The sequence below is a fragment of the Pelophylax lessonae genome (assembly GCF_965119305.1).
Source record: "Pelophylax lessonae genome assembly, chromosome: 3".
NCBI lineage: Eukaryota > Metazoa > Chordata > Amphibia > Anura > Ranidae > Pelophylax > Pelophylax lessonae.
In genome coordinates this window covers 466,762,106-466,776,278 of record NC_138770.1, presented here as the reverse complement: position 1 = coordinate 466,776,278, position 14,173 = coordinate 466,762,106, and the positions used below count along the sequence as shown (strand labels likewise).

The following is a 14,173-nucleotide window of genomic DNA, read 5'->3' as shown; positions in this document are numbered from 1 at the left end:
CTATGGTCACCCTGACATGGCAGAGTCAGTTCACCCTAAACTACACTACGGTCACCCTGACATGGCAGAGTTCAGTCACCCTGACATGGCAGAGTCAGTTCACCCTAAACTACACTACGGTCACCCTGACATGGCAGAGTCAGTTCACCCTGAACTACACTACGGTCACCCTGACATGGCAGAGTCAGTTCACCCTTAACTACATTACGGTCACCCTGACATGGCAGAGTCAGTTCACCCTAAACTACACTACGGTCACCCTGACATGGCAGAGTCAGGTCACCCTAAACTACACTACGGTCACCCTGACACTTAAAGCTATCCCTACAAAACTAGAATCTAACTATAGTGGTATATAGTACCCTAACTACACTGCATTTTCCTTTCCTCACACTAATAATTGCAAAATGACACTGGACCAACACAAATGCTTCCAATCTCTTCCACAGCCCCTGTATTACAGTGCTAGAGTTTTGGCTGGGCTATGTTATATACTGGGGGGCGTATGGGGGGTGTATTCACTCCTCATTGGGCTCTGGACCCCGTAGTCACTCCAATCACATTTTACTGATGTTTCTAGGCCAATCATGGTCTTTTAAAGCCCAGTTCCTGTCCCATTGCATTTTTGGCAGTTCTGGTGGCCGAATTACGAACTTTTACCACAAAAAGTTCGGAATTCGGCCGAATTTCGAACACCCATTGTTCAGGTCGAACCGATGGTCGACCCAAACCGTTCGATCATCCCTAATTAGGAGGTCTTTTTGAAGCAAATATTGTATATGCTTGTATATTCACAAACAAAGTCTCCAAAAAACGATTGAAATGACAGGAGAAAATAAATATATTTTATTACATGTAATGGGGTGGATTTACTAAATGTAACCGGGTGGATTTACTAAAAGCTTAGTATATGAGGGGGAGCTCTACTGACTTCTTTCATCCAATCATATGCAAGCAAAAATACTGTTTTTCTTTTTTTTTTTCCCTTGCATATTTTTTACTTTCCTGACAGACTCTATGGCAGCATACGTACGGATAGCTCCACCTCCTCTCCTACCCCATAGGTCCCCACTCCCATAAGTTTTTGCTCCGTGCCAGGAGCCGTGTTTATTTTTTGTCCTCCTACAACTATTTTTTGTCCTCCTACAACTGAGGAATTAAACCTTTTTTTGTTTGACCAGCAGTTGCCCACCCGGGTGTGTATGGCTAGGGATTTCCTGTACGTATGCTGCCATGGAATCTGTCAGGAAAACTGAAAATTTCCTATCAAATACTTACCATATTTTCCCTTTCCTGATGGACTCCATGGCAGCAGGAGTTCCCTCCCATCTGCTGGAGTAGGCTAGTCATGGAACACGGCTCCTGGCATGGAGCAAACATTTATGGGAGTGGGGTCCTATGGGGTAGGAGAGGAGGCGGAGCTACCCGTACGTATGCTGCTTTTACTTTCCCTTTTAATGAAATCTATCCAAAGTATAGCATTAGATGTGTTGCTTCTACTACAAAGGGTTTATCAGGTGCTGCTTATATTCGACAACAATAAAAGAAAAAAAAAATATATATATACATGTATATATATATATATATATATATATATATATATATATATCTTGCTTAATCTATTTTTAAACTGGTGTTTCACATGAAAAGTAACCAAGCAAACTCTTTATTGACATAGACAGTTTAAAAATAATATTTTTCACACACCTATAAGCTGAATGCTTTGCTGCCAAATTACTCACCTCATGTTCCTCTGCAGATTCTCTTGGTTTTTCGGAAAGTCCAAATGCAGATGAGCTTTTCTCTGATAAAATTAAATTTGTAAGATACATTTTTATTAGGATGAAAGGAAACTCGGATACACACAGAATACTATCACCAAACATTTTTGATTATATGCTTTTAATTCATTCTAAGTATTCTCTGGATTTCAGGGATATGTCCTCATACCTTTCATTTTTATCTCTTGCTCTCCCCCCTTTAACCTCTGCACCATACAGATTAGCATTTTTGCCCAGATTAAATGCATGATACTGATGTACAAGCATTATATGCATATAAATGTAAGTGAGCTGTTGCAGGTAAACCAATATTTAACTTTAAATATTTTTCATATAAAACCGTAAAAGAGCTTAACTTGAAGTCAACAATTGCATCAATACACATTAATGTTATTAAGAGTTTTATTGTAGAAATATTGTCATGCAATAACTATTTTATGTTCTATTCAACCTATAGACAAAATATGTAATAAAAACAAGTAGTGTTATTGTACATAAAGAGTGTACATTTAATTAAGATGTCTTGTTTATAATAACACAAAACATACATTTCAGGTACAAAGTTTATAAAAATTGTTTATGAGTGAAATAAATGTTTTCTCTTTTCAATTTTGCATTGCCATGTATTTATCAATAATACCTGCAAACACTGCTTGCAAACATAATTTAACCCGCATTCACACTACCGTGGCACGACTCTGTACTACTTCTGGGGCGACTTGTGAATTCTCGTGCACCGCGACTTCGGCGCGACTTGCACGGACTTCATATAATGAATGTCTATGCAAGTCGCTGCGAGGTCACCCCGAAGTAGTACAGGACCCTTTTTCTAAGTCGGAGCGACTTGTGTCGCTCCTATTAGAACGGGTCCTGTAGCAGTCAATGGACCGCGTTAGTGTGAATGGACTCTTAACAAGGGACAGCTGGAGCTACTCCTGAAATGCAAAATGACAGAGCTCAACAGTGCCCTGAGAAGCATTAAAGGTCTGATAGGTTATCTAAGCTAATGAGCTCAGATTTGTATACGATGTAGAGATTTTTATATTTTGTAATATTTGCTGGTCAAAGTGGCTAATTTTCTATTGAAAATATAATTATCAATCTTCAAACTCTAATATCAAGCTGTATAAAACTTCTGGTCAGAATCCTCTGCTCTTCCAAGCAATATAACCATATCTTTAAATTTGTTGGGTTCTGCACAAATAGTAGGTATCTTTAAAGTGTTTTCTGCTTACTATTAATGAGTGCACTGTAGCATGCTGGGGTGTTTGCACATAGCTTCAGTTAGATTCCAGAGTACCCCAGGAGCCACAAAATACAGCTACTGAAGTCAGTTATTAAGTCAGCCATTTTATCCACAACACTAGAGCCTTACCAAATGTATTAGTGCTGCTCCCTTTAACTTTGAAAGAGCATTGGCCATTTTAGCTGAGATCAGTGGTTGCCTAAAACCCTGCCATGGATTTCAAGGCTCCCAGGTACCAATTCACTAATAATTTGTTACAAAGAAGCATTGTCTTGTGCTGTTTTTTGCAGAATTTCCATTTTTATGGAAATGCTGTTCTGCTTAGTTTCAGCATCCTGGCATTGTTCATAACACTTGCCATGATGATGATTTGGGTGTTTTTTCCTGATGTGTCCCTCCAGGCAAAAAATGACAAACTGACCTCTGCATAGTTCCCATTACATATGCCTATGTGTAGGAAGATATTCCCCTTTAATGTGTGATCACTCCCCCTTAAAGTGTGCACTCAATAGTAACCTGGCTCTGTTCTGCTTCTGTGTGCAAAGGAAACAGGATACAAGAGTAGAGAGGAGGCACGTTTTCTTCTGGGGAAAAGGGATGCAATGAGGTCTAATGCCTGGAGAGGACCTGACCAAGGAGTTTATTAAAGCAGAACTCCAGGCACATTTTCTTTTCACATGCAGTGGGGCTGTGCTCTCACTACATGGGTTAACTGCTCGTTTTATTCTAGGGTGGAAGACAGCGGAGATATACTTATCTGATCCACTGATCCTTCCTGCACATGACAGGTCCAGCACCCCCATGCTCCAGCGGTCTTAAAAACAACCTTGGACTTGCTCCATACACAGGAAAAATCGACCGCTAGATGCAAGACCATGGAGGAGCAAAGTTTTCCAGGGGATCAGGTGAGTATAAACCCCTAGATAAAATCAGTAGTCATACATTGCCCCACTGCATGGGGAAAACAAATTTGACAATTGGGCTTTAAGTAAATCAGCACCACAGGATACCTTCCTGAATAGCATTAGTGGAACCAAGATAAGCACAGTGACTTAGTGGTTAGCGCTTCAGCCTAGCAGCACTGGGGTCGTTGGCTTGAATCCCAACCATGGCACTACCTGCCTGGATTTGCATGATCTCCCTGTGCCTCAATGGGTTTCCTCCTGTTTCTTCTCACACTCCAAAGACATGCTGGTAGGTAAATTGGCTCCTGTCCAAATTGGCCCTAGTATGTTCATGTATGCATGTGAGTTAGGGACCTTGGACTGTAAACTTCTTGAGGGCAGGGACGGATGTACATGTACAATGCATGTGTATATTGCTGCGTAAATTGACAGCGCTATACAACACCTGTAATAAATAAATTGGCAATATTCTGGGAACTGTTACCATGTTTGGGACTGTTACTGCAACATGCATTTGGATTGTAATGACAATCATTTGGTTCCCATAACAACACTAAGCAATTGAGTGTTTGAATTGTGAAACCGTTTCAAAATGTTCTGTAACATTATAAAAATCAACTGTACTTCATTATTGTACATCAATGCAGGAAAAGTCAAGTAATTTTTTAAAGGAATCACATTGCACAGTTCAGGAAAAGGTGAGTAAAGTGCAGAGAAGAATAAATACTTTCAAGTGTAAAGTGCAAGCTTAATCAGCCTAGGAGATCATGGCGGTTGGCGCTCTCCTAAAGGTTAATTGAGCTCCCAAGCCTCAAGAGTCTCAGGCGTTCTCAGGCATTCAGCTGGATCTGCAGAGCCCTAACTTGCAACCATGATAAATCACCGGACCTTGCATGAGAGTGTGCTCCAAACATGAGTTGGAAGTTTGATGTGGATCAGGGGATGGAGGAAAGACCATCCAGGACCCACCATCATGCACATGTGCGACAGACATAGATGTCTGTGCTGAGTACCAGGACTGGGAACTGATTCTGTAGGGTCCCAGCTTGGAAAATCCAGCCATGTGGAGCTGCTAGGGGATGCCTACATACTGCCATTAAACAAAATCTATGGTTACAGCCTATGCCTTCATTTTATAACATTAGTATCACAGTAGAAATAGAAAAAATAGTTACATTTGACAATTCAATATAAGCCTAATTGAAAAATCTTCTTTCATAATGTGAGTGCTGGCCATCTCTTTCCACAACTTCCTGCATTCCCTGCATGCTTTACTGCTTCTCCTCAGCTGTTTATTTTTTAATTTCTAAGGACTACATATCCCCTGGTACCTTGCTGTCTGCAAGCAGTGATTCTTTTCATCGTCCTGAAACTCCTTCTCTCAGGACCTCTTTAATTTGGAAGGCAGGCTCTGTAAATTCTGTGACTGTGCCTACTCACAGATCATAGTAAATAGGTTTTACAATTCAAGGAAATGAATGTGCGGGATTTTATCACAAAGCACATTTATAACATTTAAGATCATTTAGATTAATATAAGTATGCTAGAAATAAATTAAACTTAATGTGGAAATTAATATAATGATATAAAATTTTACCAATAGGTATGCTTTAAGTTTCCTTTTTATAGTCTTAGTTTATTTAAAGAATTTACCTGAATATACAGCTATGTCGTGTGCTAAGGCCAATGACACCATTCAGCTTTTCTTAAAATTGCTGCTCCACCAGCAATTTGGGAACCAAAAGCAGTTCTAATATTTACTTGGCCATGGCAGACTGCTGCACTAAATTGGTGACCTGACTATTTTAGCACTGCTGTTAAGCAATACAGCCTGGTAAACTACATGCCCCCACCTGTGACTGGACAATGAAAAAGCAGCAGAAGACTCGTGAGTCGTGACCTCAACCCTTCACTTGCTGTACTTTTCTCTCCTGTTGTCAACACATGCCTGCAGAACACCTAATTGGCACCTAATGCTGGCTTATCCTCACACAGACAGTTCTGCTGTACTTACATAAATAACATTCAAAAATACATGTCATTATTTTTAATTAATACAAAAATTATTTGGTATCTTTTCATATTGGTGCCTTTCTTCCATAATCTATATGAATATTTTTTTTTATTCCATACAAAGACATCTGCATATAGCTAGTAAGAGGAAGGACATTGAGCCGCTGTTCAGTATATCAAGCTGAAATTTTACACACATTTCTAAAAAAGTATATCTCTTGTCTGTGCTAAGCAGGCATGTAAAGTAACACATTGTACAACAAAAATCCAGTTAAAACACAACTGACAGAAAACAGCCACATGACAGAACCAAAGCAGAGCTATCAAAAAAAAAAAATTATCCAGAGACTTTAAAGTACTGCTCTTGGAACCATGTCATAAATGTTCTATTGTAAATAGTCGTAAAGGGTCTAGGGAGGGATACACATCTGCCAGACTGGGAGATTTGTCCTATACTGACATACAGATGAACTGCCCTGAGTTACATTATATACAGTCTTCATAAATCTCACTGTAACAGATTTACATTCATTAAAAGTGCTTACACTAATATATAGGAAGATGCCAATCACTTGGACACCAAACAAGCCTAAACTACCAGGTCCAGCAAGCAAATGAAACAAAATAGATCTCCTAAGTGATATCTGCAAAAGATACATAACATATTTGGTGTCTAATGAGTTGTAATTTCCTTCTGTTAAAAAATATGTTGGTTTCCGGATTATAACACCTTGTCTTAAGGAAATGATGGATGCAGCAAGTATAATGGGCATTAGGAGAGTGCTCTCTGGAGCATAATACATTACACCCCTCAATCCCGTTTGATTTTTTGGGTTAATTCTTTAAGCACCCTCATCAGGGATCAGAAAAGATTACTACAATTTGCAGCTGCAGCTGTCGTATCCATCAAAACTATGAAGGAATGCTAAGAGTCATTTATGAGAGCCAGTGACTCTGTTATATTAGATGGACTTACACTGCAAACTAATTTCACTTCACACAGTGCCAAAAACCAGGCAAAGTATTTTTCATTTGTAATCCCATTTATTTTACTGTTTTTTACTGTCTGTTTTGTAATATCTTTATGTAAGTATTTTCTTGCAACGTTTTTCTTTTTTTAATACAAATATATTTTTAATGGCTAAACTGAATTTCTGAATCCATTGTTTTAACTGTTTCATTCCTGTCTGAGTGTTTCAGACATTTTGTAAAGGTCAGATATGCAACAGTAGATGTTGTGAATGGTGCAAGTTTCATGCTGTGAATGGTGCAAGTTTTTATGAAAAACACTTGGTGGGGGCAACTGTTTGTGTGTGTAAGAGGTTAACTGCAGAGTTAACTAGCCCTGGTGATGATCAATCTCAGTCTGCTGGTGCACAGATTGTTATCCTGCAAGCTGGAAACTCTATGTGCAAGGTCAAACTGAGAGTGTAATACATCTCAGTGTCTTATGACTACTTCCAGAGTGCACATTATTCAAAAGTCTAAGAAAAGACTGACAAAGATGGCTTTGCCTTTAGAAAATATTCATAATAAATTAAGTCCTAAGAAATCTGAAAAACATAGGTTTCCATAGTCAAATTTGAGTCCAATTTCAGAAAATATCTGCACAGTCTCTATGAGCCATTTAGTTAAAGAAAATCTATGATAATAAAAAAAAGGGACATTCCATTCCATTAGTGATTTCCTACCAAAAATGGAAAAAGGCAACCACAAAATGGCAGTAACCTCAGCACAAGTCTCTGCCAAGCACAATCTTTGTTCTCTTACTCTTCTTTTGTGACACAGGTATTATAGATTCTGTTTATTTAGATTGAGATGTTGTGTAGCGCTCACACCCAAAAGAGCAACTGAGAATGTACCCAGACCTCCTTGCTAGAACAGAGACAGCCTGCCACAGACACAGTTTCATGCACTGACAAATAAATGCTTAGTCTAGGTGATGTCTTTTTAAAATGTATTGATGAATACCTTTAACGGGAGAGGGATTTAGGGATATGGGATATTTCAAACAATAGAAAAAATAACAGTAGGACAGCTTTTCACTAAGCATCACTATACTGCAGGAACACATGAAAGTCCCAAACCAAGTACTACTCACAGTGTTCTAGGAGCCATACAACACTGAGAGATCCTCAGTGAGGGAGACAATAGATCCTTCTACAGACCAGAACTTCAGACTTTGCCTCTGACACTGATCCTTTACCAGTCTTCCTTAGACACTTCCCTTCCCTCAGCTCCCTGCCTTCCCTCAGCTCCTGCTAAGGCACAGGCTGTACCAAAAATTATCTTTGTAATTTTTTCCAGTTCCTCATTCTAACTCTTGCCTAGGCCCAGACTGAAATCTTTGATTCAGTAAAGCTTCCTTCAGAGGCAGCATCCCCAAGAGAACTGGAACCCCCCTGGCAGAGTAAGAAGACTCTAGAAAGTCCCCCCCTCTCAATCATATATCACTTCCTAAGCCACCTTCTGGACACCTCCTTCCAAGGATTGTCTAAAGCATTATACATTTTCATACTAGACAGTTGACTCTCCCTACTTTATTTTCTGGAAACCTTTTGTGTGCTGATTGGCACAGGATAGTAAGAGCAACATACCTAGGTGGACGTGTTGTTTTTTGTAATTCCATTTATGTTTAATGTGATCATTTTGAATAACTGCATCTTCAATTTTTTATATTATTAGTTTTATATATACTGTGTATATATATATATATATATATATATATATATATATATATATATATATATATATATTGTACATATATTTTTTGTAACTGTTTTTTTTTTTTTTTTAAAAGATATTATTTTCCATCTCTTGCCATATTTCGCTGTATAATCATATACTTTTCTTTTTTTGTATCCAGTGTTATTTACACAAATTTTTTTTGCAGGCATACCTGAATCATAGGACTTGATTTGGAGAATAAACAATACTTTGGCAGGTAAAACAGTTATAGATACATGTATATCAACAGAATATTTAGCTGAGCTCAGCTTACATTTTTCTGTTAAGTCTGCTCCTATTAAAACACTGTCACAATACAGCACTACACTCAAATAATAATCCATCAATGTTTGGCAGTTCCTTTGCGCAATGCAGACGCAGATTTGCAAATAGTTCATTTTTTACAGCCTGAGTAAATATTGCTTGTGTATCTGCAACAATATCTTTTATGGCCAGCTGTATGTGTGTTTGTGCTAGGATCTTCACATAATGCTTTACTATTTGTTCAACTTGTGACAAACATCCCCTGTCAGTTGTGAATGGAGTATATCTGCGCCACTGGATTTAGTGGTTCATGAGGTAACTGGATGGCAGTAGAAGGTTTGTAGCAGGCTGCATGGGGGTTAATCACTGACCACATCTTGTTCCCAAACTGATAACCATCCTGCGAGCTCTCTGCTTGAAGCTGAACCCCACAATGTATAGCTACTGGTAATTCTAACTTCATAGCAGGCACAATTTTAATCTTATAATAGGTACAATTGGTGTAGCTTATATTGGGTCCAATGTCTCTATTAGTATTTCTTGCCATACAAGGAAATCTGCTTCTGAAATTATCTTTTTTTTTCTAACAAATATAAAGGTCCTGGGGCCATGCAATTTGAAAGGATCCAGTTTAAATGAGACCGTAGTTACTAAATGCATCAAAAACAGGGCTAAAGTCTTTAGTTCGATTTTCAAAGGTTCGTGATCCAGTATCCGTTATTTTCCCTATGTCACTTTAAAACTATGAGCAATATTCTTTCTTTCTTTTCTGTAATGGACATTTATATAATATGTAGCTAAAGCTTCAATGGCCCAGTTGCTGTGGTCTACAAGTCGAACATTACACGGTACAAAATATGGATGTTTTAAAGACTATAACACATTGAAATTCTCTCTTGAAATGAATGAATACCTAAATAATCAATTCTATTTTTTACCTAAAGGACCACATGGAGATTCATTTAATACTAACTTTTACATAGTGTGCCATAAAACCCAATGTTGTCCCTGCTGACAAATCAATTCTAGTAGCAAAAGTGTGAATATCAGATCACATAAAATTGTAAAATATCAGATTGTTTATAAAAATGAACAAAAGTGTGTGACTTTTACTTAGCCTAGGGTACAATCAAATGTATGCCCTCAATGGATCAGACAGTAGAAAATCAAAGCTAGCAATAGCTAGGCAAACAGCATTTTAAGAAGACCAGCATGGCAGCACATGTATTTCTTTAATAACAGTTTTCTTGCAATTGCAGTTTGACACAGTTCCCCACACTAAATTTGTAAGGTAACGTTTACAGGCTTGGAAAGATCAGTTTGTAAATGGATACAAAACTGGCTAAAAGAAAGAATGCATAGAGTAGTGGTTAATGATTCTTACTCTGAATGGTCTAAGGTTATCAGTGGTGTACTCCAAGGTTCAGTATTGGAGCCCTTACCTTTTAATATCTTTATAAATGATATAGGGTCTCGGATTAAAAGTACCATTTCAGTCTTTGCAGATGACACCAAGCTATGCAGTGGATTAACGTCCTTACAGGATGTCTCCAACTTACAAGCCAACCTCAATGCACTGTTTAATTGGGCAACTAGGTAACAAATGAGGTATAATGTTGATAAATGTTGATAAATGTAAAGTTATGCCCTTGCGGGGCTAAGAATATGCATGCATCATACATACTAGGGGGAGGACAACTGGGGGAATCCATAGTGGAGAAGGATCTGGGGGTTTTGGTGGATCACAAATTTAATAATAGCATGCAATGACAGGCTGCGGTTTCCAAAGTGAGCAAAATCCTTTCTCCTTTATTAAGAGAGGTATGGACTCCAGAGAGAGATATCATTTTGCCCCTGTACAAATTTCTTCGTAAGACCTTATCCAGGATATGCAGTTCCGTTTTGGGCACCAGTTCTCAAAAAGGATATTGGGGAACTGGAGAAAGTGCAAAGAAGGGCGCTTAGAGGAACTGAATGTATTCTCTCTTGAGAAAAGAAGATTAAGGGGAGATATGATCAATGTGTACAAATACATAAGGGGTCCATTTAAAGAACTTGGTGTTGAGTTATTCACTTTAAGGTCATCACAGAGGACAAGGGGCCACTCTGTATATCTTGAGGAAAAGAGATTTCATCTCCAAATATGGAAAGGTTTCTTCACAGTAAGAGCTGTAAAAAATGTGGAATAGACTCCCTCCAGAGGTGGTTCTGGCCAGCTCGATAGATTGCTTAAAAAAAAAAAACCTGCAGTCTTTCCTAAATGTACATAATATAACTGGATACTAACATTTATAGGTAAAGATGATCCAGAGAAAATCTGATTACCAGATGGACTTGTGTCTTTTTTATACCTTACTATGTAACTATGTAAGTACTATGCGGTTAGAAAATAACCCTTGAAATGTTGACATTACTGTTATAAAAACATAATACTGTCAGGACCTGGATAACCTGCTGGTTACATTGTGGTTTCCTAAAGGAGAGATGTCAGCTAGCAGAATCCAAAAATCATTTTCCACCTGATGCTGGCTGCTGGGAGGGTATTTAGGCCTTTCCCTACTAAAAGCCTCTTGCGCCAGTGTTTTGCTGCTGCCAGATTCTTTATACCTAGATCTTGCACTTGGACCCTGTACCATGCTGATTTGTACCTGCTCCCCCTTGTTCCTGATCCCAGTTTTGTTTCCCCCCTTCTCATCTGCTCCCTGCACCTCCAATTTTCCTCTGCTTTTCGGGGTTCCCCATTTTGTATATATTGTATATAGTTAGCTGTTGGTTTGGCTTTCTGTTTGTTAGTTATTAGCCGGGTATTCTGTCAGGGTTTTTTTTTTTTTTTTCTTATTTACTTATATTTTCATGTTTGCTGTGTGCTGGAGTTTGGATGGAATTTGTTTCACTGTAAATGAATCTCACTTAAAGCATACACAGTCAGGTCCCAGTTTCCTGAGTGTAGCCATGCAGATCTGGTCATGTCTGCTGCTGATTCCGGACTAAAAACCTTCACTAAATGTCTATACAATTTGGAAAATCCAAACATTTCTCTGAACCTCATTGAAGTCTTTAAGCATGAACCTTGATATTCAATTCAGTCCTTTTGTGGGGCTAAACTATTGTCAATCAAAAGGCATGGGAAGCCTAGCATTGCCAAGGGTAGCATGCACCAATGCAAAAAAAAAAAAAAAATGCTGTACAGTGGGCAGAGGGCATTTTCATGCAGCTTCGAAGCTGATGTTTGAAAAGACACTAACCCTTAGAGTGTAACTCCACTTTTTACTTTTTTTGAAAAAAAAAAACATGACCCTCTGGGTGATCTATTTACATTACAAGGATTTTAACAAACTTTGCTGCAAATTCCTACCTTTTGGTATTCTGAAGAAATCCCTGTATATTTGTCTGTGTCCATGTGGTAAGTGAATCTAATTGGAGTGGTTTTATAATTATCAATCAGCTGTGCACTTGCAGGGCTCTAATGAGGAAAGCTGGTGGGCCTGCATCCCTTTAGACGTGATTTCCTACTGGGAGTATCTCATCAAAACTGACATTTTTGTTGCAGAGGATGCCCGAAATCTGACTTGTATTTTAGTGCAGGGTTCTGGGAGAATTGGTGAGCCAATCATACAAGCAGGAAATTATGTTTCTGGGGGGTGTTGTGTACACATTTAGTGTACAGAACACCTCCAGGTAGCCATATTGCATTTTCAGAAAATTACAGAGCTGCAGATTGAAAAGGAAAGGTCATTTTTTAATAACATTTAATTACAAAATGACTTGTGTCGCAATTGTATAGGCATTTTTTTCTTTATTTGCAATTTTTTTCCCCACGAAACTTATAATTTGGGGGGGAGTGCCCTACAGCCAAAGGTGGTGGTACAGGAACAGCACAATTTTCATGGACAGTCTTGCAGACAGTGTTCTCTAGCAGTGCACATTTGGCTATGGAATTTCCTTTTATTCTTCTTAGCTTACATACAGCAGCAGCTTCCTAATCTGATTTTCTTCAGTTTTAATTTTTTTTCAAGAGGTTTTATTACTGACAGGATTACTAAACCTACTGTATCAAGAGGTAGTGGCATCTCCAATATAATGAAAGCATATATAGCTTGCTAAAAATTGGCTAGCTTCACATTAACAACTATCTGCTAAGTGTGCTGTGGCTGTATTGGTCCACCAGGCAAATGTGTCCTACAACTAGCTGTGGGGCCTGCAGGATATGCTCACTACCAACTACTATCATAGGCAGCAACTCTACCTTTAATTTTTTTACCTGCTATTCATCAAAGTATTTTTTTGGATTGTAAATGGAATGTCTAGCTTTTACTGAAATCTTTGTTATAGGAAGTAATGTGTGGTGCCTTTGGTATGCACAGTCACCACACAGCAATGCAGGGGCATGCTGCTTAAAGACATTGTAAAGTTAGAAGGTTTTTTTTATCTTATTGGATTCTATGCATTAAGATAAAAAACCTTCTGTGTGCACCAGTCCCCCTCTGGCCCCCCTAACACTTATCTGAGGTCCCTCTGTCCAGCGATGTCCACGAGTGTCTCAGCCGTCCGTGAGTCTCCCTCCTGATTGGCTGAGACACAGTAGTGGTGCCAATGGCTAGCCAATCAGGAGAGACCAGGGGTGTGGCTGGTTTGAGGTTTTGTGTTTCAATGGACACAGGGAGCTGTGACTTGGCTCGGGTGCCCCCTTAGCAAGCTGCTTGCTGTCGGAGCACTCAACAGGAGGGAGGGGGCCAGGAGACCTGAGAAGAGGGGGATTGAGGCTTCTCTGAGCAAATCCACTGCAACAGAGCAGGTAAGTATAACATGTTTGTTATTTTTATAGGAAAAAAAACGAGATCTTACAATCGCTTTAAAAGCGGCAACTACAACAACCGTTTAGCAACAAATATATGCTGTACACAACAAACTAAAAAAAGAACGTAGCAACACAAAATCAAATAAAACATCCTTCATCCTTTCCCCAACCCCCCAAATCCTATAAGATTTAGTGTTCTTTGTTCTTGTTCAAAAGTTGTTAGTGAGATATGGTTAAATTATTCACTTATAATACTTTAGAAATATTAAATCTTACCAGATTCCTTAAATGAGATGGATGAAGGTGACTGTGCAACTTGACTTCTTTGTGTAAAGCATTCTTCCAAAGAATTAAGTGAGTGAGTAGGTTGATTGACTGCAGCTCTTGTGGCAAATTCATCTTGCTGTTGGAAGAAAAAAATGTAAACACTACTTGGTA

General features: G+C 38.7%; 1 protein-coding gene across 1 annotated transcript in view; it reads right to left on the bottom strand.

Moving 5' to 3' along the window:
• Positions 1-14,173, bottom strand: part of LOC309551828 (formin-2-like) — a 138,048-nt gene that overhangs the window by 90,698 nt on the left and 33,177 nt on the right. The window contains 2 exon segments of the mRNA XM_082252525.1: positions 1,743-1,804; positions 14,012-14,138. Of these exon segments, the coding sequence (XP_082108651.1) occupies positions 1,743-1,804; positions 14,012-14,138 (189 nt within the window).